This window comes from Microtus ochrogaster, chromosome 15, assembly GCF_000317375.1.
Source record: "Microtus ochrogaster isolate Prairie Vole_2 chromosome 15, MicOch1.0, whole genome shotgun sequence".
Taxonomy (NCBI): Eukaryota; Metazoa; Chordata; class Mammalia; order Rodentia; family Cricetidae; genus Microtus; species Microtus ochrogaster.
In genome coordinates, this window is record NC_022017.1 from 37,030,250 (window position 1) to 37,051,750 (window position 21,501).

Sequence of the window (21,501 nt, forward strand, 5' to 3'; positions counted from 1 at the left end):
GTCACTAAACTCTCATTGAGAACAGCTCTGCCGTCTTCTGTCTGTGAGCCTGGGGAAACTGCTTTTACTCTACCTGTTGCAAGGCCTTGCTGGCTGGTCAAAGTTATAGTCTCTTGGCCTTGCAGCTTTTCCCAAAAGCTCAACAACAAGGAAAGTCCCTTCCTCTCCAGCTAAACTTCCTGCCTCTACCTTGTGCCTTTATTTGGAAAATATCCCTGGGCCTGGAAGACTGACCTTATCTGAAAGCTGTGTCTACTAAGGCAGATGCTTGACTTATCTTTAGCTTAAACACTGGCACGTATTCCTGCTAGAAGTCTTGTGCTAGGAGCTCTGCTGTAGAACCCTACTGACACACACACACACAGCCTTGTGATAGGAGTGAGTGTGCCACTTAATGAAAATTAGGGTTTCTTCTCAGGATTCCCAATCCTATGTATTCCTTATACACAGGAATGAAGTTGAGCAGATTTCCTGAAGTCTGTCTCCCAAGGGCTGTCTCCATCGTACCCACAACTGTCTTAAACCCTGGTCCCTGCTTTTGCTCCCCCACCCTTATAGAACAATGCAGCCAGTGACCCCCAGGAAGAAAGAGAGCCACATCAAACAACAGAAAAGTGAAATCTATGGCTCTAGAGATTATTTGACATTTTGACAATGTCTAGTTAGATTGTTTAGAGGGTATGGTAGTGGTTGCTTTGGGCATTTAGTTTGTGCGTGGGAGATCTTTCAGTGCCCAGGGCATTCATTCATTTCCACAGAAAAGAATGATTTGACCAAGAGTGTCAATAATAAATGCTAAGATACATTCTTTGAGTTAGATATTTTTTACCCCCCCTTATGAAAAAATTGCCTGATATAAAATCTCAAGGAGAAACAATTTGTTTTGGTTCATGGTTTCAGAGGACTTTGCTTGGCCCCAGGTGATTGGCACATTGTAAACACATGGCAAAAGAAATGTTTGCCCAATTGCAGACTAGAAGCAGAATAAGAAAGAGAGACAGAGAGGTTGAGAGGGAAGGAGAGTGAGAGAGACAGAGAGACAGATAGAGACACACACATATAGGCAGGCAGATGGACAGACAGACAGACAAAGAAAAGCCAGGAACAAGATCTGTCTCCCAGTAATATACTAATGTACATCCTCCAGCTAGGTCCCACCTCCCAAAGCTTCCAAAATCTTTATGAATAGTGCCACTAGTAGGGAACGAAATACACAATACACATGTCTATGGTGGGGGGCGGTTCATATTTAAAGCATAACAGCATATTTTAACTATAACATATTTATGCTATAACATGAGGAGGCTATGGTGGAAAATCTTCAAATCCCTTACAAATGTCTAGAACTACCCTCCTGGACAGGTTGCTAATTCCTTAGCATCATACCATAACTATGCTTTTGAGATGCTGAGAACACGGGTTTGACTGTATTGAGACGTGTGCCCCATGGACTTGGCAGCTTTAGCAATGGTGCTTGGTGTAGGAGATCCCTCTGTTTATGTGTTGCTTTCATTGGTTAATGAATAAAGAAACTGTCTTGGCCTTTTGATAGGGCAGAACTTAGATATGCTGGGGGGAGGGGTGGGACAGAACTAGATGCTGGGAGAAAAAAGGGCGGAGAGAGAAAAGCCATGGATCTTCCACCTAAGACGGATGCGGCAGATTAAAATCTTTCCCAGTGAGCCACTGCCATGTGGCAATATGCAGATTAATAAAAATGGGTTAAATCAAGATATGAGAGTTAGCCAATAAGAAGCTAGAGATAATGGGCCAAACAATGATTTAATTAATAAAATGTCTGTGTGGTTATTTCGGGGCTAAACTAGCTGGGCTGCCGGGACAAACAAGCAGGTCCTCTCCCTGCAACAGTGACTTCTGGGTTTGTGAAAACATACTGAAGCCTGGGTAGCTCCAGTCCTCTGTGCACCGACATGACCTAATGACAATTATAGGCAGAAGCTCCAGCATACAAGGACAGCTCCATCTGTGGAGATTCCAGTGGACTCTGCTGGAAAGGCTCCACTGACCCCTGATATAACCATCTGACCGATTCTGTTCCTTCAAGAGGCAAAGCTGGAACGAGAAGCTCAGAGGGTTTCATGGCCAGGCTGACTTGATCTGTGCCTAAAAGAACGGCATGTGTGAGCAGGGACAAATATGTCTAAAATGCTTGCTTGAGTTTCACGCGCTTGCAATTCTCTCCTCCTAAAGTCACACAAACAGCCTGGTGTGGTGGCTGTAGGGGCAAGGATGAAGTCCTGGACAACGCCAACGGCACACTGTTGGGGAGGAAATGCTTTACACCGTATCTTGAAGAAAAGAGAGTACTTTAAAGAGCTCCTGAACCAGTAGGATGACCTCCATGTACAGATATGGAAGCCAAGATGGAGCTAAGTAGGGCTGGCAGCAGAACCTAGGGTGCTTAAGTTTAAAGCTTTGCTTGACTGCATTCCACAACGTGGAAAAAAAAAAACCATAAAGTAAAGAGAAATCAAATTCCCATGTCTAAGCAGGCACTTTTGAAGAATGACCTAAGATATTCTCGTAGCAATATTTAGGGAAGACAAAGCCTACCTTTTTCCTAGCGAGGGAGTCTGTGACTTTCAATATTTTTCATCCTCTAGATTTTTTCCCTTGTGACCCTTAGATATAATCAGGGAGCCTGTGAGACATGGCAGTGGGGTGGGGTGTGTGGAACAGGGCAGCCATTGTCCTTTAATTAGAGCTTGGGTCTCCCCGTGGGGATCAAGACAGGACTGTTTAATATGGAGCCTTCACCTGTGCCAAGATATAGCATTATGATACCTCCTCCCTCTGATGCAGCTCACCTGCCAGAGTGCATGAAAATCTCTTGGTGTGAGTGTGTGTGTGTGGGGGGGGGGGTGTGATCACATGACTAGGGGTCTTTGCCTGGGCTATAAAAGACTGTTCCCATTTGCTCAAAGCCAAGCATCCTTGGATCATTCGATAGTTGTTGAGTGAAGCTTCACCTCACGGTAAGTACCTACTTCTTGTGATGGTGTAAAGGGATAGAGAGAAAGGAAGAGATGGGGGAGGATGGGGAGGCAGGGTCAGGTAGATGGGAGAAATAGATAGAGGAAGACAGGGAGAATGAGTAGAAGGACGAGAAGGGAAGAGGAAAGAAAAGAGAACCAGACGGAGGCTTAAGTGGGTGGATGGAAAGGAGAAATAAAGGAAGGGGGGAAAGAGCGGAAAGGGAAGAAGGGCTGGGCATTTAGTGCTGTGTGAGTTCTGGATGTTATAGGAATACCAAAGGCACTCTGGGTCCTTGTAGGAGGAGACACAAGTGTCAGCACTTGCTAAAATGCTCTTGGAAATCTCCCGCCCCACCTTCCTACCACACACCTCACCCCAGCAAGGGTCCCACAAGCCTGTCAACGACTGCACGGGGAAACTCATGTGGGTGGGTGGTCCTGAGCACGGAGCTCCAGCCTCATGGTTTATAACAAGACCCTCCTAGGTCAACTTCATGAATCCCATAAGAATCCATGCATAGGAAGAATGAGCGCCATCTGTCCAGCCACAGAACCTGACTACTTCTAGCCCAGTCAGCATGATGTGGCTCCAAGAGACAGTCTAGTGGCCAGGGGTTAGCTGTCAGGAGGTAGCCTTGGAAGCAGGATTATCTGGGCAATGCCTGCCAAGAGCAACCTTGAGGTACAAGACAGGCCTCCTGACTGAATTGTAGCAATAATCAGGAGGCTGCTTATTTGTTTTGGATCATGTGCCTGACCAGGGAGCTGAGTAAAGGTAATATCCACAAAGCAAAGACTTTGGTTACATTGGTCAGTGGTATAAAACACAGACACTGGCAGTTGTGTTGCTTCCCCTGTGCCTGTGCCTCTTTTAAAAGCAATTCAGTAAGTTAAGACCTAACTGAGCCTCTGACTTTGTCAAAAAAGGGACTTTTTTTTTTTTGGTCTTAGGGTTTAGTTTTTTGACAGTGTGTGGAGCACCTGACATAATCATCCAATAAATGCAAGAAATAAGATCCTTAAGTTTACAACCTAATTAAAACTTTGTATAGGAAATGCATAAGGTTTTATAAATATAAATATACATGTATTCACCATCTTATCAATTTTCAAAGGACAGCTGTGTGAAGCAATTTTTTTTTGTTTTTGTATCATCTTCTCCACTGTTCACTTCCAGAATTTTTTTTTAATTCCCAAACTGAAACTCTACAAAACACCTCCCCCCACCCCACCCCCCGCCAGCCCCACTCTCCTCTCTGAAAACTTCTTTCTTAATCTAGAATAATGGTGGAGTCCTGCTTATGGTCAGGTGCTTTTCTCATTTGCAATCCCATAAATACATCCTAGGTACTAGAACCTAGTGGTTCTCAACCTTCCTAATACTACAACCCTTTAGTACAGTTCCTCATGTTGTGGTGACCCCTCCAACCACAAAATGAATTTTGTTGCTACTTCATAACTGTAATTTTACTACTGTTATGACTCGTAAATATCTCTGTGTTGCCATGGTCTTAGGCAGTCCCATGAAAGGGTCATTTAACCCCAAAGGAGTCGCAATCTGCAGGTTGATAAGTGCTATCCTAGGAGGAAGTAGTCAAGTGGCCTTCATCCTATGTAGACTGAGCTGATGGCCAGCAGGGGAAGTACACTCCTGAGACCTGGGTCAGAGGTTTTAACTAGACCCTCAATTGTATTTCCAAAAGAGGGGCTCCCATACAAACAGGACAGAGATCAGCACGAGCCTTCTGCGGCAGGGCAGTCCACTGCTGCAATCTCAATTGCTGGTGCCACGGAGCTGCTCAGGTTCTTCAGTTATCACAGCCTGAGGGTAGAGGGCTAACTCACTTGGGCCCCTGCAGGAGCTACCCAGCAGGCTCTACTACTGTAACAGTATTGGCTAGGAGTCAGGTACATGGGGAAGTGGGACCTTTGTACCATAATTCGTCAGCCTCCAAGCTTCAAAGGCTTCATCGTGAAGCATGCAATTAGACTAGATGATGCCCATGCATGGTCTTTCCAAGTCCCCATTACAGTCTTCTCTCCTGGGTAATGGGAAAGGTAACCATCAGATGCCATAAGCGCTAGATGACGACTGGATTGGCAAGGGTCTGGTGGCCTCTTTCTTGTGAGTCTGACTTAATAGGGGGCCTCCAGGCCCCCAGGAAAGGCATTTCCTGCACACTAGTGTAGGTTTTAGTGCTTAGCACAATTCTTTGGGAGACTTGTCTCCCAATTCATTTCAATATGGCTTCAGCATGAAAAGGGGGAAGCAGTCAGAGCTGCATCTACAGAGCTTGTCTGATGTCGAGAGCTTGCTCATCTGTTCTAAATGACAGCGGGTAGAGCATTGTGCTGAAGGAAAATCACACAACAGCTTAGTCCGATCAGGATTTTTCTTTCATTCAAAACACATTCATTTTGCAGCCACAAGGGGTCATGCTAGAGGCAGGTTCATAGAACAGTGACCTTAGAGCCCACAAGGTCTTCTCAGGACTCTCTGTACTAAACTGAGTTCCTAGACAGGGTGACTCCAGCATGACAACTGCTAACGTGTGGAGCATTGCCTTTGCAGCTAGAAGAACCCATCATAGAAAGTGCCCCTTCTCCTAGGTTGATAGCTTTGCAGAGGCACACTTGAATCTAGCTTAGTAGTTTAGGGGCTTCAGTATGTCCTGTTGGTCAAGCACCCTTGTGCAATATACAATATCTTCAAACCTGTATGTGCTACTGGGATAGTCTGGATCATGCTGTATCGTTGTCCATACGATGCCCTGAAATCAGGATCTAAAACAGAATAAGCACAATCATTTTCCACTGCTTGGGGAATTATAACTAGGGAGAAAAGTATTTCAAAATCCCTCTGGTCTCCTTTCTCCTGTTATCATACTGTTGTTGGGCATTAGAGTGCCTATTCAAGTCAAATACTTGGCGATCTGAACACAAGAAAATGTGATGGGATTCCAGGACTCTCGTTCCTACCTTATTCCTTTGTCCCTAGAGCAACCCCTGAGGATATCCACTGATATCCTAGGACTGCAACCAGATAATCCAAGTGCTCAAAAACTAAGATGAAAGGAGCTGCTCCAGGAGAGGACCATTTGTTGGCACGCAGCGCCCCCATGTGGTCCCCTGGTTTATTTATCTCTGGAGTGGTGTTGGTAGGGTTCAAACCCACCTCCCTCCCTCATGCTATGTCTTCAGTAAATTCATGTGGAATAAATGCATGAAGGAACAAGACACTGCCATGTCTTTGGGGAGAACACAGCTAACTTTCCATGTTACTGCTGGGTAAGCTGAGTTTCCATGAGGGAACCCTCTTGTCAAAATTGCTAGTTAGTATTGAAGCTGGGACAGAAATACTTTCAGAACTGGGGCCTCTGGCACAAAGGGGACAAGAAGCTTTCGGTGGGTCTTATACAGTATTTTTAACAGCATCCTTGTCATGTTCTACTGGCCTCTCTCCCAGGGAGCTGCTCTAGTCTACGCCCAAACCTTGTCCTTTGCTCTTCCACAATGATCATGCTGCTCACGGTTTGTATGCTGCTGGTCCCCTGTGTTGGTGAGTAACGTTACTGGTGCAGTATTTCCAGCTTAGCATTTGACGATGTCACACAGATGCAGAAAAGCTTTGTCAGCATCTACCTGTCTTGCCTATTTGTTCCTCTTTATCCCTGTGCCTAATGAGTGATGGAGCTTGAACATCAATATTAAGTTACAGCATTAATGTTAACTATTAAAAACCCTGTTCATAAAGTCCTAGCACAGAGGAGAGAGAGTTGGCATTAAGTCCCACCCTTAACCAAAAAGCTGTTTGCAACTGATTTTTTTCCAGAAGAAGAAAAACCACTTTTCTCCAATTTAGTGTTACAGAGCATGTCAGCCACTCCAGGGCAGGGCCCATGCCCAGTAGTAGCTAGCCAATGCAAAGCACGTTCCATGTTTTTGTATGTGCTTTTTGTTTTCTTTTTTTTTTCTCAGATTTTTTCTTACTGGCTTTTTCACATGTTTGTTTTTCCCTTTGTTTTTCTGTTTTATGTTCTTTTTTTTTTTGAGAGAGAGAGAGAAACAACATGGAGTTGGTGGGTAGGGATGTGGGGAGGATCTGGAGGGAAGGAAAATATGATAAAAAATATTATATGTAGAAAAACCTAATTAAAAAAGAAAACTCTGTCCAGAACTTAGAAGTTTAGAAGGGGGTGCAGAACGGAGGAGAGGTGGGCTCAATGCGAGCATCTTATTGGTAAGATCCCTCCATCTGGGAATGCAGGTTTTTCTCCTTGGATGGTGAGCTACCGCACACCACACCCCTCCCAATTGCTAACTCCTTGGGGGCACATTGGCCTTCTCAACACAGACAACATTCTTTTCACCTCAGTGGGCATAGGCACCACCGAGAGCCAACACTTCCAACCTTACACACCATCTAAATGGAAGACACTCAAACTTTGCTCATTCACACATGCAAACCCATTGCTTTCCTTCCTCCACGGTATCTCCTATCATTCACTAATCTGGGCTCCTTGCTCTTTATTCCTCATCTTCTCATGTTCAGAGACACACCCAACCTATACACTGCCTCTTAGAGACCGCTCAGGCATCTCTTCAAACAGCAGAGACAGTGTTGATCATGTGTGTCGTTTATGTGGCCAAGACCCGAGATAGCAGACGGAACACATAAGCTTGCATCTGGTGCAGAAGCATAAAAGTTAGGAATGGCAAGCTAGCATTTGAGTGGGGACTCCGGCTCCTCACCCGAACACAGGCCTTCCCTCTGGAACAGAACTGGCCAGCTGTTCACTCACCAGCCTCCCTCCATATGCTTTGCCAGATCAAATATTCTTGTTAGGATTCGACTCTCCTCATATATTTTTAAAATGCAATTTTTTTATTGATTCTTTGGAAATTTCACATCATGCACCCCAATCCTATTCATTTCCCAGTCCCTCTGTGTCTACCCTTTAACCTTGTAGCACCCCCCAAAGGAAAACTTAAAAAGAAAGAATAAAAGTTAAAAAATACAAACAAGAATATTAAACAAAAACAAACAAACCAACAACAAAATAAAAAGAGAGAAACAACAACAACAAAAACCCAAAAACTTTACTCCTCTGTCTTTCCCTCCTCTTCATTCACTTCCTGGTTTTTAAAAGCTTATTCTGTTTGTTAGCTAATACTTCCTTCTTTCTAGGGAGCAAATTTCTTTTTGCTCAAAGACAGTTCTTTTATGTGCACCATTTATGTACTTTCCCTATAAAACTGTAACCAAGAAATATCTTCTGTCATTCTTGCTTTCCTTTACCTTCTTCTTTGATGCTACATTTCAATAATAAAGTGAAAACTGATAGATCTATTATGAGGAATCATTTGATTAATATTTTTGTTTTACCCTAGGAGATTTTTACTCTCAAACACAATACTTGACTTTGAAAACAATATGGTCATAGTAACTCAAAATGCCAATGCACAAATTTGTGTGTGGGTATGTGGATTTGAATGTGTTCTATCCAGAATCCTAGTTTTATAGGGTCTGGCCACCACTGAGATATCCAACCAGCTTGCTGGATCCTGGAGGGCAAAGGGACGTTTCAGAGGCTTCTGCATAGAGAATTGAGAGATATGTATGTCTCCTGAGAAACAGAACCTAAGGCCTTACCAAGGGCCCAAATGTTTCTTCAGAAGAAATGCCCACAAGGAGTGGAGCAGCAAGCAGGGAAGGCCAGCTCTGCAGTGAAGGAAAGTGGGGAGCAGTGCATATATTCTGGGCAGCAGCTTGGTCTGAAGAGACTCTGGCAATGCCATCTAGGTGGAGTCCACCTGAGGAGTCCTGTGTCCCGGGGAACGTGGCCTAGGGTAGTATACCTGCCTTCACATTCTCAGGCTGGAAGAAGCTATAGGGAGTGTGAGGGATGAGGAGGAACGGGGAGAGCAAATACCACAGGACCCTCAAGAAGCTGAGCTGCCTCTTTCCAAGAGATGCCATCTGTGTCTGCCCCTGAGGTCACTGAAGTAAAATTTCAAAGCAGCTTATTTTTCCGTGTTATTTTTCCATTACTGTGGAAAAGTACCCGAGGAAAACTGATTTAAGGTATAGATTGGAGGGCTGGAGAGACAGCTCCGGGCATAAGAGCACTGGTCGCTCTTCTGATACAGTGATTCACAACCATCTGTAACTCCAGCTCCAGAGAATCCAGTTGCCCTCTCTGATCTTCGTGGGCTCTACACATACGCAGTGCATATAAAGGCAAATATTTACATAGGAAAAATAAACCTTTCTTCTAGAAAAAGTTCTCTATTCCCTCCCCCAAATAAAGAGCCACCAGCTGGGCAGTGGTGGCACACACTTTAATCACAGCACTTGGGAGGCAGAAATAGGTGGATCTCTGTGTTCAAGGACAGCCAGGGCTACTCAGAGAAACTGTCTTAAAAAAATCCATTCAATGTGTGGTTCAGTTGTTGTATATTCATTCATTCATTCATTCATTCATTCATTCATTCAACAACAAATATACTGAGGCCTGTATGTTCTCCTCACATACATAACATCCATCACACAGATATGTGTGTTTATATTTAAATGCTTTATATATGTGTTTATATATACATAATATATATTTATATATTCAATATATATCTTTGAATATATGTATTTGGGGGAGTAGAGAGATTTTTAAAAAGATATACAAATATATGTATACGATATGCATATCGTATACATATATATCATATACATATTTTTTCATTCTCTAAGCTAATGACACTTTACAAGTTTGTATTCTAGAGATTGCAAAACATATTATTTTAAATTTGAACCAGTAGTCTAAGGTTGTAATGTTTTCTTATATGAAGAGTTCAAATTGGCTCCAAAATTTGATTTTACATATATATATATATGATATATGATACAGGATTTTACGTGTTTTCAATAAGTCCCTAGGACTGCAGAAATAGTTGTCATAAATAGATTATTGCAACATGGAGGGGATACACAAAGAGGGAAGGTTTTCCGTGTAAGCTGTTACCCAGTCCAGGTTAGGATTCAGTCAGGCTTTGTGAATTTCAAGTTTAAATATAAAGCAAGACAAGGACAACCAACCCAGAACAGGGAGCTCAAGTCTAGATACGGCATAAGCTAAGGTAAGTAGCACACCTTTGGTGTCTCAGCGCTGCAGGGGAATAAAGGGTACAGCAGGGCATGATGGGACAGGGGACAGATCGAGAGAAACTTTGTGTTCTGGATCAGCGTTGCCTCATTGCCCAGCTTCATGTGTATTGTCTATAAAGTGGTAATGACGGCATGCAGTCTGCAGCCCTGGGGAAACAGACAACACAGTACAAACCACAGCATCGGCTCTAATCCTGACAGGACCGCTCTTGCTCAGCTCCCCTGAATCAGCATTGATTGTGTTCTGCCTCTAATCTACTCCCTTTGTCCTCCCTCCTACCCCCATCCCCAACACCTGCCCCTATCTCTGACTGCACTTCCTTCATGATCTAAATCAGTGTCTAGGACACATAGTCTAACATCTAGGAGGGTTTTTAAAGTTGGTGGCGCAATTGTGTGGGTGTCAAGATCCTTAAAGCTACGTGGGTGGGCTGCAGGAGGGTCACAAACCTGACGAACCTGTCTGGGAAGTAGCTATTTCCTGCTCCCTGGGGAGGAAGGCCTCTCTACTTGCGCAGAAGACACAGGAAAGATGTCAGCAATTGTCGTCAGCGCTCCACAGTCTCGGCAGGAGTGAGCAGCAGGTTTGGCAGTTGTGCCAAATGCTTCTGTGCTGAGGAATTTGCTCAAGGTCCAGGAGGAGGACTTTAATGGAAAGGAAGCCCTGAGCATCTCTCCTGCCCCTCAAGTCTGCGTTACGCAGGGTCCTGCCCACGCCCAAACACCATCAGTCCCAGACAGGAAGGAATCTGCTCTCCATGGAAACCACTCATCCAGCCTAAAAGACAGATGCTCTGCTGGTGCCTATAGCTCCCAGACACACACACGTGCAGTCCACACACAGCCCCATCAGCGGGTGTCATCAAAGGGACAGGCAAAAATTTGAGGTCAATGACCTTTGATCTGGAAAAGTCCATGGAAATTCTCTAGCTCCCGTTCTGTCCTTAAAAAGGAAAAATAGGCAGGCTAGGGAGGGTAAAATGTGTCTAAAGCCACAGGACTGCTGACTCAGAACAATCACCAGTCACCCTCTCAGCCAGGCTTTTAAGACTCTAAATTAGAAGACAACAGAATCAGCAGCCCTCAAATCTTGGTCAAGGGTTATCAGGAGAAGAGGGCCAGTTGGGCATGGTGGTTTCCCGCTATACAAAAGGAATGCTGAAAGAGAGGCATTGTGGGCACAATTTAGGCAATCTTGAAAGAAAAGGGGTAGGACTGGGGATGTAGCTTAGTGGTGTAGTAGCTTTTCAGAGGTGTGAGGGTTTGATCTGCAGCACTGCCAGAGGGGGGGGTGGAGAGAGAGAGAGAGAGAGAGAGAGAGAGAGAGCAACTTTTGTTGGTAATATGTTTACACACACACACACACAGAGTCCTACTAGCTGGGTACAGTTGTCATTCAATGGGATACTGCTTAAACATCTTATGTGCGCAAGATAATCCCCTCTATGCACCTAATACATCCCAAATCCCAGCACCAATCATGTAAGGTTGGGAAGTCTAGGAAGCCTTTCCTGATCCCATCAGGGGTCCAAACAAGAATCAAGCAAAGGGTCAGCCAGGGCATCCCCTGAACAGACTGAATCTCCCATGCTTCTCTGAGGGTTGAGTCTTACAGCTTTCAGACGAATGGGGTTTCCAAACAGCGACAAACTGGCAGGCCTAACTGCATCACTGTCAACTGGAAGAAAGACAAAGATGTGACAGAGACTGAAGAGATGGCTCGGCCGTTAAAAGTGTATGAAATCTTTAATGAATAATAAATATTGAAATATGGAGAAAGAGAATATAGTGCTCGTGCAGAGGACCTGAATTCTGCTCTCTGTTCTCAATACCTATATCTGCTACTTCACACTTCTCTGCAACTCCAACTCCAGGGCATCTGATGCCTCCTGGTTCTGTGGGCACCTGTACTCGTTTGCACGTAGCCCCGCACAGGTACCGCACACGCACACATGTTTTTAATCTCATGCTAGCATCAGGTAACTCATATGCTTTATATCTCTGAGGTAAAATTGGAACAGGAACTTTCAGAAGACGGGTCTGTGGCCAATCACACTCCAGCTTTCTGATCTAGGTTCTTCACGTTTCTTCCATGTTGGGATGCATAAGATGGTGCCCACTTCATACTGTTATACCTCTAGGTAGCATGGTTCAAGGTAAGGCTTTGATGTGATGTCTTCAAAATCAGCTGAAAACTGGGCCAGTCTTACATCGGATTGGTTTGATCAAAATGTTTGCTGTCTCTGTACCAAAGAAATTTGGATACTAATAGTCAGGGGACAGCCTGGTCCTAATTATGAGATCCTTGGGAGCTGATGTCTCTTCCATGCCTCCACGTCTTTCTGCTGGTACTTTATCTCAAGAATTCTCAAAACAACTATCAGTCTAAATAGCACTGTAGCCTGTCATGTAAGGACAATTAACCAATGACCAGGTCTCTTCCTTCCTTATCAGAACGGCACTGCTAAGGGAAATCACTAGGAAACACCAGGGGTAGCCATGACACCTCTTTATTTCCTGAGATCCACCTAGGTTGAGTGCAGCACCTGTGTTATAAAACCTGTGTGGGATTGATTTCGGGGGTATCCTCATTGTCTTCCTAATTGATAACCTCCTCAGCCTTAGCCCAGGGAGAAGCAAAGCGATGGATGCTTTTGCTAACTTTGTTCTCTTTATCTCTGACTTACTTGCAGGGGGCCATGCTCTGGACACCCCAAATCCCCAGGAATTTCCTCCAGGACTGTCGAAAAATATCAGTAAGAATCTTTTGACCTTTGCCCAGAATCTAAGTAAAAAAGAAAAAAAAAAACCAGTTGTTTAGGATATTGGCAGAGAAAACCCTTCTGAACATAGAACATACCCTAGCATCCTAACTGCTTTAGCATCTGCAGGGAGTCACACAGGTGGTACCCCAAAGCATCTCTCCAGCCTCTCTCCTGATGTCTCTTGCTCTAGCCATCTCTCACTTGAGCCGGGTTTCGGTGGAAACAGGGAACCAGGAAAGAAAGTAAATGTGCTAACGCTGAGGGTTAATGTGGGGGCTAAATCTTAGCGTTAAGACACAGCGCTTGTGTGTGACAACTAATGAAAAAAGTGGCCTTGGATTTGAAAGAGAATAAGGAAGGAGGAGAGGGAAGAGAGCAATTATGTAATTATAATCTCAAAAAAAGAAAACTAGCTTAAAAATGCTCTCTAGGCTTCCTAGTAAGAAAGAGATGGAAGACACATCGCAGAGTTCTGGTCCAATGATTGTTCTGTGGGGAAGAGAACATTGGGTCCCAGTCACTGAGATAACTCTCAGTACATTTCCCTACTGGGCACCCTAGATAGTATGTCCACAGGCACAGTGACTTGGTGCCATGCATTTCTGCTCCATAGCGCCTCTCAGTTTAAACATGCTGTACCACCCAGAAGTCCTTGCTCTTTGTTTTCAATAACTGAACAATGTTGCCTAGGAATATTGCTCAGCTTTCATCTGTATTGGTTTCCATGGTAACCGCTGTTGCCAGACAGTTAGCTTAAGGTCAAATTTGTTCTTAGAAGAAGATAAAAGGTTTGCCATCTCTGGATAGGAAGAGAAACAGAGGCCAAACCAGGACTCCTTAATTCATGTTTGTCTTCCCTCCATTTAGATATCACGTTTTTCAATGGGGTGTTTAAAAATGTGGAAAGTGTGGCTGAAATTTTTGGTAAGTGAAATCTGAAATTGTCGTTGTACTTCTCTTTGGGTCACCAACCAACTCTCGGAGACTTATTATTAATTATGACTCTTCGGCCTTAGCTTAGGCATGTCCCACTAGCCCCTTTAACTCAGCTTATTTATTTATTTATCTACATTTTGTTTGTCTTGGGGCTGTTTATCTTTCTTTCATTCTGTATTTACTACCTCCCTACTTCCTCTGTGTCTGGTTGGCTGGCCCCTGGCATCTCCCTGGTGTTTCTTTTTCTTTCTTCTCTGAGCCCGAGTTCCTTACTCTTCCTCCTCTTACTTACTCTTCCTGCCCAGAAGTCCTACCTATTCTCCCTCATGATTGACCATTCAGCTTTTTATTAGACCAAACAGGTACTTTAGGCAGGTAGCACATCTTTACATAATTAAACAAATATTTTTCAACATAAACAAGTGCAACACATTTTTGCATCATTTAACAAATATTCCACAACATGAATTTCCTTTCATCCATTGAGTGTCTGGATGGAGTGGGTGTAGGAAGGTAGAAGAAACCACGAGGGTCTTGTTCTCCGCCTCTGATCTCCCTGCCCTCCTCAGCCAACTGCCAGCATGTATTTGGACTCCTAAGAAGATAGTGCTGTTGTCACTATATGCCTTCATTTTCTTTACTTCCATGTCCTAACTACAGAACTTCTGAGAAGAGCATGGTATCCCTGTTACATAAGCGAGGATGCTGAGCCCATGGGAGTTAAGTGGGTTGCTCAAGACTTCAAAGCTAAAAGGGAGACGTTCTTCATGCCAAGACCTTAGTCCCTTATACCATTATGGTTTAGTTTTGTCTCCCCAACAAACAAGTACATGTGAATCTTCAATATTTGAAAGATTGTCAAGCAATCCATGTGTGTTTCACATCAAGTATACAACTATTGGGATACTATGAGGGTTGCTATTATCAAATATGGACATTGCCAATCAAATATACTGATATTGGCAGGTCGCTGGAGCCTGCTGTTTGATTAGAAGAGGCTGAGCATGGTGCCTATGACTCTGAGTAGCTACCCTAGAGGTCTTTGAACGAGAATGCACATCTATGTAAGCATTCGTGTTCATATCAATTTTAGAAAGCGTTTTCAACAACATTAAATCATTCTTCACTTACGGGTGAGACCTCATGGAAACAAAACGTGAGAAAAGAAGGGAAGTTTGAATGAGGTAAGAGGAAACCAGGACAGGAAAGTGAGCCTGGTGCTTACAGACCGTATCTCTATCCCATCAGTTCCTTCTGTAGTCCTGTGCACTCTGAGTGACAGTCACCTCCTTCAGCGTGGAACAGACCTTTCACCGAAAAAGCAGAGGTCGGCGAAGGAAAACCTGAGGTTTAGACTAGAAGCAAGCAGTGTTTTTCTGAACAGTTTTTGTACCATATGCTCGAGAGTAGACCATCAGATGCTGCCTTGGACACGTCTCTGACATTTGGGGGCAACAGAACATGCCTACCTGGCAGGATTTCTGTGACATTTAGCATTAAAAACAAAAGCTCTGCAATGTATCACGCACATGACCAATCTGAACCATTGTGGTACTGGGAATATCTAGTGCAGTTTCTGGTGCATAGTGGATGCTCAATGGCTGTGTGTCTACACGCCTTTCTTTTCTACACTGGCTTGTCATTTTATAGTCTCATTACCATGCCACTGGAGATTCAGTCTGCAAAGTAATAATTTCACAGATCATAAAGGCGTGTCTTAAATATATCTATCTCACACAGCAGATAGTCTGAAGGTACCAGGATGGGTGCAGTAGCTGTGTACAGCAGCAGAGTCCTGCAGGTTTGTTCTATCTTGTTCCATTGCTGGCCTCCCTGGACATACTGGCTTTTCCCAACTTTAGGCTTGGGGCCTCGTGGTTGCAATGTAGCTGCTGTAGTTCTAGCAGGCATATCCACATTCAAGGAAGGAGAAAAAGCATAGCTCAAAAAGTTTGTCTTTTCTTTTTTTTTATGTGTGCATGCGGTGTTCACATGTGTACATATTGGCAAGCCTTGGGTGTGTATCTGTGTTTAAATCACGTGTATGTATATGCCTGTGGAGGCCCAACGTCAGTGTCTGAGTTCTTCCTCAATTGCTCCCTATCTTGTTCTTCGACTCAGGGAAATGTGCTTAGATTTAAGCCCAGAGCTCACCAATAAGGCCAGTCTTAGGAGTCAGCTTGCTCTAGGGACCTACTGGCTCTGCCTTCTGGGGCTGGAATTACTGGGAGTTGCCACACCCACCTGACATTTATGTGGATTCTGAGGGTGCAAACACTTTAAAAGCTGGGCCATCACCCCAACCCCAAATGGACCTTCTTGTGTCTTCATTTCTGCGTTAGGAAGCAAATATTTTCTGAAGTCTTTGACAGACTCCCTCTTAAGTCTCTTTCCACCAAATCTGGGGGATGGCCTGAGGACCCAGACATGGACGTGAAAACACAGGGTTATAGTGACCAGCTGAGAATAACAGTGAAATTCATTCAGAAACTTCCAGAACAGGCTTACCTTCTTGAGAACTTTCTAGTTTTGTTAATGAGGAAGAGGCCAGTGTCTCTCAGGTGGGTGTGACCAATGTGACTGGGGCTTCCACCTGCTTTGAACCCACTGCACAGCAGGCAGTGGCTACCTTCATGACATCCTGTCAGCCAGGGGTGCAGGACAGCCAGGGGACAGAGCTCCTCCTCTACTTGAGTTCCCCAGCACCCACCAGGACCTGCTTTCCCCACCCACAGACTGCCTAGGCTCGCACTTCACCTGGCTGCAGGCTGTCTTCACCAACTTTCCTCTGCTGCTCCAGTTTGTGAACAGTATGAGGTGTGTGACTGGCCTCTGCCCCCGCGACTTTGAAGACTATGGCTGTGCCTGCAGGTTTGAGATGGAAGGGCTGCCTGTGGATGAGTCTGATAGGTGAGTAGCAACCACGGGTGAGCTCGTTGTTGCAGCCTAGTGACAAATAAAGACCTGGAAGAAGAGACTCAGGGGGCATATAATTCTGTTACCTACTGGAAGGTAACTGGCACCCACGTCTTCATAGTGTGGTGTAACTAGTGTTGTGGTTGTAGGTGGTTACCAAGAGGCTCTGTCATGGTAAAACTAAAGTGTGGGCAAGATGGGGCTCCCTGCATTAAAACCACTAAGGTCCTTGCTATAATGCAGATTCTTGAAGCCCAACCTAGCCCTATCAACTCAGGATACATGTAGGTGGAGACCAGCTTTATCCAGTGCAATTCTGCCTATGAGAGGAAAAGCAATTACAGAGGTTGCCATTCAACCAGCAGTAAAAATGAACAATAACAACCCATGATGTTAAACTTAAGATAACCATAACACTACTCATGCCTACGTGTGGAAAACAAGAAAATGTGCATAGCCTCTGAAGGTATGCTTCATTCCTATGGGCAAGAAGAGTGCACACTGAAACAAAGTAGCAAGACTGGTAATGACATTGTAAGCCTAAAACATTAAACAAGCTTAATCCAGGGTGTGGTCAAGAGGTATAGGGATAGGAGGGCCTACTAAGTTATTGAATGACTTGGAAAAGCTGTTGCTGTGTGTTCAAATTCAAGGACTTTTACCGATGACTCAGCAATTCCCATTCTCTGCTCCTTACTGACGTTGCTTATTTGTATTCTTTTCTTTTTCTTTCAATTAAAAACGAAGGTAATTGCAATGCCTATTTCAGAGTCACTATTTCAGATTAAATGACTAAATAGAAGTTGAAGGCATTGTGAGTGTACCTTGTTATGAAGTTCAAGAGTATCAGTAACTGCAGAAGAAAGACTGGGCTCATAGAAGTAGTAATAGTAGGGATGGGAGTAGCAATGGCTGTAGAAAGGTAGATGCAATAGGATCCATATTGACAGTAATGATACCAGAGTAATAGTAGCAATAGCCACAACACAGAAAGAACTAGGCTAATGCAGCAGTAACAGTGGCTATAACCATAGCAACAGCATCAGCAACAGAAAACGCTCAAACGTAGAATATCGAATCTGAATCTCAACTCTAAGATTAATACCTTATGCCATTGGAGTTATCCTGTTCCCCAAACCCAGTGCCATGAGACATGTGCATTCTCTCATCTCTGTAGGTTCAGGGAAGGTAGGAAAGAATCTCTACGGAATTCCCATATTAGGCAGTTCACACCGTCCCTGGCATTTCTCCGCAAAGGACATCCTCTTCAGCTGTCCTCGGGTTCGCTTTTCAAACCTCTGAGCTTCTCTTTCTTGCTTCTGCTGCACAGGCAAGTGTGAGCACAGTGTCTGTCTCTGGACTCCACTCATCGTCCTCCGAGGAGAGAGGGAACTGCGCCCTTTCTTTGTGCTCCCAGTACTAGTGACTGACTGAGGAGGTGGTCAGCCCCCAACTCCTTTTCAGAGCTTGAAAACAGATGAGTTGAAAAGCATACATTCTGGGTTGACAAAGAATAATAGCTTTGCAATTAAACAGCCAATTATCCCCACTTTCAAACCTACAGGAGAGAATATAAGTTGCCTTTGGACAGCATGGCTAGTTTTACATTTTAGGGACCAGGGTCAGATAATCAATACAGAGGTGGAAAAGGGCTGGTTACTCAGGGTCTGTGAGGCCAGGGCTGTTCCTGGGAACACGGTTTCCTGGCAAGTCCTCTATGCCTTTTCTCTTAATTCTTAGAACACCCGAGAAACCTAGAAAGCAAATAAGTGAAGGCGTCATTCATCACTGTCTCCCACCCAGAAAGAATTATCAAAGGACCTGTGTCCCCACACTGGTGGAATGGTGGGCTCAAGCTAATTTCAGTTTATACATTTTGGTCAATGGGGTTTCCAAACACCCTGGAAGACAGATAGATAGATAATTTCCTCCTTGAACTTGCACACTAGCTTCACAAAATGTCTGCTACTGTTTATTGAAATAGATGTTTTCTTAAGTCCTAGGAATCTTCCTTAAGGTGGGACAGAAAAAAAAATGTATCCAAGGTCATCTAACTTTTATATGTTTTGTTTGTTGCAATGTTCTCAGCTGACCCCGTCCTCATTGTGAGAGCCCACTAACCTGCTAGTGACAGTGTCACCCTGAAATTAAAAAACCACCTGTAAGAGACCCCACGTACATCTCACACAGAGATCCACATACAAAAAAAAGGGCCCTCTGGCTCACTGTGTGATGACCTGCTTCTTTCTGTTTTCTGGATAGCTGCTGGAGTCTCTCTCACCTTAACCCCAATCATTTGAAGGTTAATCTACCACTGTCTCCTCCTCCTCCTCATTATCATATCCCTCTTTTCTTCTTCTCTCCCCCCATTCCTCTCTTCCCTCTCACCCTCTTCCTCTTCCTTGCAGCACAGGTTTTTATACAACCAAGCGTGGCCTTACACTTGTGATCTTCCTGCCTCTCCAGTGCAAGAATTACAGATAAGCAGTTTCATACCCGACTTCCAGTGTTGGTGTCTTTGTTTTGGGATGTGAGTGCTACAAAATGGTCTTGACTTTGTCATCACTGGTTATCTTAAGTGAGTAATAGAGTTGGGGTTCCCTCAGAGAAGACAGCTCCTATGTGAGGCCAAGTAGAACGACCCAGGCAGAAAGAGAGAGACTGTTACTGCTCTTAACGTTGACTCAAATAGGTGTAGAATGTGCTGACAACAACAAAGGTAGCATCCAAAGACAGTGCCCAGACAAGGACCACTACAAGCCCATCTTTACCATTCCTGAGCCCTTTTCACACCGTGTCCTCCCATCTGAAATCGGGCCGTGTAGCTGGCCACAGAAGCCTGCATTTCGGGCAGGAGTGATGCTCACCTCCATCTGAAACATGTAAGATAGAGCAAGGTGGTATGGTGTGTGTGTGTGTGTGTGTGTGTGTGTGTGTGTGTGTGTGTGTGTGCTTTGAAATAGATCACTACTGTCCGGGTACCATCCAGACATCAGGATGATCCTGGACTGCTTGCTTGCCTCTGCCCTAACCATGGTCTCCCTTGATCCTGCCTGACCTGCCGCAGCTGCTGCTTCCAGCATCGTAGGTGCTATGAGGAGGCCGTTGAGATGGACTGTCTCCAGGACCCTGCCAAGCTCAGTGCAGATGTGGACTGCATCAACAAACAGATCACATGTGGTGAGCATTTTTGGCCCTCCTTGAGCAGAGGCGTGAAAGGACCCTTGTGGTCCATGTGGGATACACCAACACTGCCAAGGCCAATAGCAGTGTCATTGTTTGTACTTAGTCGATTGATGAGTTTGTGATTCACACATAGTTAATGTGCAATGATGTTTTTTTTTATTACTGAAGCAATGTTTTATTGGAATATCATCTGATTTATAATTTATTCATACTTGTGGTAACTGTAGAAGCTTGTAAGTGGCAAATAGTTTGCTATTTATGCACCATGTAACAGTGGAATGATTCCTTAGCTTCTTAACCACAGAATGGGAAGGAGGAAGACCTCCTTCAAAGAGATGTTATGGGAATTAAGTTAAGCCTGCTTGAGAAATGGTTACCACAGTGACTGGCAAAGTAAGAACTCTGTCATGTGTGGAGATAGACGTAGAGGTGAGTGGTCAAGGTCGGGGAGGCTGCTCTTTCTAACAGGCAAGTAGATAAGCTCACGTTTCTGCCTAAGCGCCTTGTCTACCCTGTGACTCTAGGAATATCATTTCACATGTCTGGGTAGTCCTGGAAGAAGATGAATAGGCAAAGGCATAGAAGGATGAAAGAGTATAGCTTGGTGAGGTGCTAGACTGTGACCGTCTCCTGCATGCCTGTAGCTGACTTTGGTCTCCATGCTCAGCAAATCTGACCTTCTGTCCCAACAACCTGTTAGCTGAACTCCAGTGTCCCAAAAACCTGTTAGCTGAACTCCAGTGTTCTCAGTTTTTAAACAAGAGAAGAAACATTCTGAGAGATGAAACAACCCAGTTAAAGTCACAGAGGTGCTCAGCTGCACAGCCAGGCTTTGAACTAATGCCCCAGTAACTTCCAAGTCCAGGTACTAAGCTTGGTAAAGCCTGGAGCTTTAACAGAAAATAGAGGGAGACACTGAGGAAGCAGTGGGGGAGAAGCCAGTGGACATGGAAAACAGCATTCATTCGTGCACTCAGCAAACAGAAGCTGAGTATCTCCCCATGTGAGACCGCTGCATCCATGTATGTGTGTGCGTGGGGAGGGGGTTATTGTGACCTTTGGGACTGTTCTCCAGATAGTCAGTGCGTTAGTTACTAGTTATTAGTTATTACAAGTGCATCATGCTCTTGATAAGAGTATCTGATAGGAGCAACTTAGAAAGGTTTAAGTTGGCTCCTGGCCAGGGCGTCAGGGGAACAAAGCAGCTGGTTGGTATGGCCTCAGTCTGAAAGCAGGGCACTCAGGCTAGAGGCAGGGTCAGGCTATTATCTTATTGCATTAATTGGGCCTAGGGTGTGTGGATAAAGATCTGTTCACCCCTGAAGGGCAGCAACAACAGACCCAAGAATAAATCCATTTAAGTCTAATTGGTGAACCAATGGGTTTAATTGGGGTTTACAGGTACAACTCTTAACGGCTTCTGTATCGTAACTGCTTCTGTGCATAGAGACAGGGCCTCTTTTTATTTATTTATTTATTAAAGATTTCTGTCTCTTCCCCGCCACCGCCTCCCATTTCCCTCCCCTTCCCCCAATTAAGT

At 44.5% G+C, this 21,501-nt stretch overlaps 1 protein-coding gene across 1 annotated transcript in view; it reads left to right on the top strand.

The window, feature by feature from the left end:
* Nucleotides 1-6,494: 6,494 nt before the first annotated feature.
* Nucleotides 6,495-21,501, top strand: part of Oc90 (otoconin 90) — a 27,157-nt gene continuing 12,150 nt past the window's right edge. Inside the window, exons 1-5 of the mRNA XM_026782420.1 lie at nucleotides 6,495-6,555; nucleotides 12,852-12,914; nucleotides 13,791-13,847; nucleotides 16,595-16,769; nucleotides 19,843-19,955. Of these exons, the coding sequence (XP_026638221.1) occupies nucleotides 6,510-6,555; nucleotides 12,852-12,914; nucleotides 13,791-13,847; nucleotides 16,595-16,769; nucleotides 19,843-19,955 (454 nt within the window). The 5' untranslated portion in view covers nucleotides 6,495-6,509. The remainder of the gene's footprint in view (nucleotides 6,556-12,851; nucleotides 12,915-13,790; nucleotides 13,848-16,594; nucleotides 16,770-19,842; nucleotides 19,956-21,501) is intronic.